The sequence below is a fragment of the Pristiophorus japonicus genome, chromosome 32 (genome assembly GCF_044704955.1).
Source record: "Pristiophorus japonicus isolate sPriJap1 chromosome 32, sPriJap1.hap1, whole genome shotgun sequence".
Taxonomy (NCBI): domain Eukaryota; kingdom Metazoa; phylum Chordata; class Chondrichthyes; family Pristiophoridae; genus Pristiophorus; species Pristiophorus japonicus.
In genome coordinates this window covers 8,074,567-8,079,413 of record NC_092008.1, presented here as the reverse complement: position 1 = coordinate 8,079,413, position 4,847 = coordinate 8,074,567, and the positions used below count along the sequence as shown (strand labels likewise).

The window sequence follows — 4,847 nt, the reverse complement described above, 5'->3', positions numbered from 1 at the left end:
ACTCTCCCCCGGTCACTGACTCACTCTCCCCCAGTCACTGACTCACACTCCCCAGGTCACTGACTCACTTTCCCCTGGTTATTGACTCACTTTCCCTGGTTACTGACTCACTTTCCTTGGTTACTGATTCACTCTCCCATGGTTACTGACTCACTCTCCCCGGTCACTGAATTACTCTCCCCTGGTCACTGACTCACTCACCCCGGTCACTGACTCACCCTACCTGGTCACTGACTCACTCTCCCCCTGTCCCTGACTAACGCTCGCCCGGTCACTGATTCATTCCCAAATTTCCCAAACTAACTCCTGATTGGGTGCAGACTGGGAATACAATCCCAGAAGGTCGATGGTTCCAGGGTTCCTGCAGCAGCAGGCAATGAATCAACAAACCTGGAGATGAGGGCTAATACCACTTCAATATTAATCCTCTGACTAGATGGCACATTACTCTTGCAAAATTAAATCCCATTCCCGGGTTCAGTCTCCCATTCATTGCAGATTAGTGAGCTGCACAATTTGCATTGTACACCCTGTCTCCATCTGAAAGTCCTTTCTCAGGAACATTATTAAATTCCATCACTCTAACAAATGTAGAAATTTTACCCCAACCCGATCAACCCGATGAATTCACTTTCATCCTGCTGTGTTAATTTCCTGTTAATTTCCATTCCTCACAGCTAATTTAGTGACGATGGTGATCCTGTCTCGTGGAATGTGCGGTCTCTCCAAATGCGTCACACGCTACTTGGTGGCCATGGCAGCGGCAGATCTACTGGTCGTTATCACCGACCTGATATTGAGGCAGATTCCAATTGCTCATCGTCTGTATTTTGTGCAGCGAATCCCCCTGTGTAATAACCACGCCGTCCTGCTTTATGCAGCCACAGACTGTTCTGTCTGGTTCACCGTCACTTTCACATTTGATCGATTCATGGAAATTTGTTGCCAGAAGCTGAAAACTAAATATTGCACTGAGAAAACCGCGGCTGTGGTTCTTGTAACAGTGACTTTGCTAAGTTTTTTAAAGAGCATTTTCTGGTACTTTATGTATGTACCTTGGTACACGTTGAGCAATACCCCCTGGTTCTGTTACGTAAGTGCTCTTGTCATGGTTTCAGATTTGTGGGCAACACTCGAGCTTCTTCATTATATTCTAACCCCGTGCATCCCATTTGTTCTGATCCTGCTACTCAATGCTTTAACTATCAGACACATTTTAGTGGCCAGCAGAGCTCGCAAAAGACTCCGGGATCACAGCAGTGAGGGGATTCCCAGTGACATAGAGATGGAGAGACGAAGGAAATCCATCATTTTACTGCTCATTATCTCGTGGAATTTCATAATGTTATGGACTGTGTTTATGTTGTTTTCTATTTGGAACCGGATTTTGCGTTTAGGTTATGATATTATACATGTATCTTACTACATAAAAGAAATAGGATTCATGCTCCAGCTCCTGAGTTGCTGCACAAACACTTGTATTTATGCTATGACACAGAATAAGTTCAGAGAGCAGTTGAAGAATGTGGTAAAATGTCCGTCTTGCTTCATTGTTAAAATCATTAAAAGATGAGTCGACTTTCCAGCAGTACAACTGAATTCTAGTTCATGTTCTCAACGACCCGATCTACATGATGTAGCAAAAGATGTGAAGAAGAAGAAGTCCATAGTGGGTATCCATGGTTTCTCATGCAGAAAGCAAAGTAAATTCAAGATAGATGGTATCGCGGCAGATTTGTTTAAGGAAACATGGCTTGATGTGGGGACGTCGTGGTTTAATGCAATCACATATTATATAGACGTATTTTGCACTGGTTGACATTATAGTATCATATTACGAGGACATAATTAACCTAGTAAAATATACAGCTCACCGGATCATTTCAGGGCTTTCGATCTAGATGACATGAACAGTCAAAACGATAAGCTAAGGATACCCGCTGAAACATTTCATAGACTAACATAGCACATAACATATAATTCGCCCCATCACGCATTCACCAGCTCAATGAAAGAGCTATACAATTAATCCCAGTCAGTTGCTTTTCCCACATAGTTAGTGCTACATCGGGTTCCTCCAGCCTTCCAGTCACGTCATTCACGATAATAATTCGTGTTGTTAAAAAACTTCACATTTCCGCACTAGATTTCTTGTCAGTTATCTTAAATCCGTCTGCTCTGGTTTCTGACCCTCTATCCAATGGAAACAATTTCCCTCTATCTAGTCCAGCAAAACCATTCATGGTTCAATTTCACAAAGCTTTTGCACCTGTGAAGTAACACGTCTCCATCTTTTTCCAGCTCCTTTGAAATTGCACCATTTAGTGTACTTTGCTCCTGCTGATTTTGACCACTAATATGCTTCAGTACACAATTATATGCATTAAATTTCAACAGCAAAGCTTCCGCCCATTTCACTGGCCTGCCTATATCGCCCTGAAGTCAAATACTTTCCTCTCTATTTGCTACATTCGTAAATTTGTGACATTTGCAAACTTTGACTTTATGCCCTGTGTACTCAAGTCCAGGACATTAATATATATCATAAAGGAGAAGTCGTCCCAACACCACCACCTGTCGGACACTACCGGATACATCTCTCCAGTCTGAATATTAACCGTTCCCTACAACACTCTGCTTTCCGTCTCAGCCAATTTCGTATCTATGCAGCCACTGTCCCTTAAATATAATAGGCTTCAATTTTGCCAGAAAATATACTATGTGGCACTTCATCAAATGTCTTTTGAAAGTTCCTGAAAGAACTTAGTCAAGTTAGTCAAGCACGATTTTCCATTGGCAACTTAGACGAGCATGAGCAGTTAAGAACACAAGCTTACATAAGAACATAACAACATAAGAGCATAAGAAATAGAAGCAGGAGCAGGCCATACAGCACCTCGAGCCTGCTCCACCATTCAATATGAACATGGCTGCATTGATCATGGACTCAGCTCCACTACCCATGCCCGCTCCCCATAACCCCTTATTCACTTATCGTGTAAGAAACTGTCTCTATCTGACTTACATTTATTCAACATCAGATGAGTCCCTTGCATGTGAATACATTTCGGTACCACTCTCATGGATACGGCAGGTAAATGTTGTATCAATTATTTGAGAACGAAAGTGTATTAATCAGACATCTCAGTCCTCACGTTTGAGTTAAGTGTGAGTATAGTTGGCTATCCCATAGATCCAACATAATTGGCGACCGTGTCAACACTAGGACTAATAAAGACTTTTAATGTCTGATTTGGTGACTGGACCGCCCAACTCTAGTCAAATAGACGCATATAGAGCAGATTCGGCAATATGGAGATTCTGGGCGAATATATTGATGCACGTTCGACGTAACATGGTGGCCTAACAATGCGGGTTAGTGATCGCACTGGAAATACAGATCCATGAGTGAGTTAGCCCAGATCCGGAGGACGGGGAGTACCAAGGTTCCAGTATTACAAGAGATGTTTTTCATGGTTGCAGTTCTCTCCAACTCCCATAAGCATCTCAGAAAGGAATGTAACAGATTGGAGGAAATAAATGGGTGAAAATTTGAGTAATAGTGATCATCGTATCATAAGCTTTAAATTAATACCAGAGAAGAGTATGGTACAATCTAAAGTAGAAATTCTGATTTATATCACTGCAAACTTCAGTGTGATGAGAGGGGATCTATCGGGATAAAGTGGAACCAAAGATTGCAGGAAAATATGTTGCAGAACATCACGAAGATACGTTTCTGGTACAGGCTAGGGACATTCCAACAAGGGGCAAAGGAAATGGAACCAAAAGCAGGGCTCCTTGGATGACTCGGTAATATGATTATACAAAAAAAGCGAGTGTATGATGCAAGTCAGGAGAATTCGTCAAGTGAGAACCGGGTCAAATACAAGAAGTCGATGGAGGGAAAGTGAAGAGGCAAATAAAACTGTCAAACAGATAATATGAGAATAGAATGGCAGTTAACATAAAAGGGAAGCCAAAAATCTTCTTCCGACATTTAAATAGTGAGAGGATAGTTAGAGGCGGGTTGTGGCCGATTATGGATAAAGAAGGTGATATTTGCTGAAAGGCACATGTGATGGCGACAATATTATTGAGTACTTTATGTCAGTGTTTGCTAAGGAGGAGGATGCTTACAAAATATCGGTAGAAGCGGAGATGGTTGAGCTAATTGACAGGTAGGTGTACTGGTAAGGCTGGATATACTGAGAGTGGATAATTCGTCTGGTCCGGATGTCGGGCATCCCAGCTTGTTAAGAGAAGTGTAGTGGAGATAGCGGAAGGGCTTGCCATGATCTTTCAATCTTCCCTAGATGCAGGGGAGGTGTCACATTATTGGAAATTGGCAAATGTGACAAGGGTGTCTGGACAATCCGAGCAACAACGGGGCGGTCGGTGTAACATCAGTGGTGCATAAGATTTTAGAAATCATAATCAAGTAAAAAATTAACAGGCACTTGGAGAGACTGATACCATTCAAGGAGGACAAGCACTGATTTTACAATGAAGATCGTGTTTGCCTAATCTAATTGCATTTTTTGATAAAGAACCATGGAAGGTGGATGAGGGACCGCAGTGGAATTTGTCTATATGGAAATTAAGAAAATATGGACAAAGACAGGTTGACAACATTGAAGCTGATGTAATAGGAGGGCCAGTGTTAGCTTGCAAAATAAATTGGCTTAAGCACAAAAACACAGCGAGTCATGGTCAATTGTTGCTTTACAGACTCTAGGATGGTAAACCGTGGTGTTTCCCGGGGCCAGTGCTAGGACCACTATGTTTTTTGTTTTAGATAAATTATTTAGATATTACAATAGACTAAAATTACAAAATGTACCGAT

At 41.9% G+C, this 4,847-nt stretch overlaps 1 protein-coding gene across 1 annotated transcript; it reads left to right on the top strand.

Moving 5' to 3' along the window:
- The first annotated feature begins 691 nt into the window (after positions 1-691).
- On the top strand, positions 692-1,573 carry LOC139240557 (probable G-protein coupled receptor 139). Its single transcript, XM_070869102.1, has one exon. It carries the CDS (start codon positions 692-694, stop codon positions 1,571-1,573), a length of 882 nt encoding a protein of 293 aa, XP_070725203.1.
- The last annotated feature ends 3,274 nt before the right edge of the window (positions 1,574-4,847 follow it).

Coding starts and splice junctions, on each gene's coding strand:
- LOC139240557 (XM_070869102.1), top strand. CDS start 692: ATGGTGATCCTGTCTCGTGGAATGTGCGGTCTCTCCAAATGCGTCACA.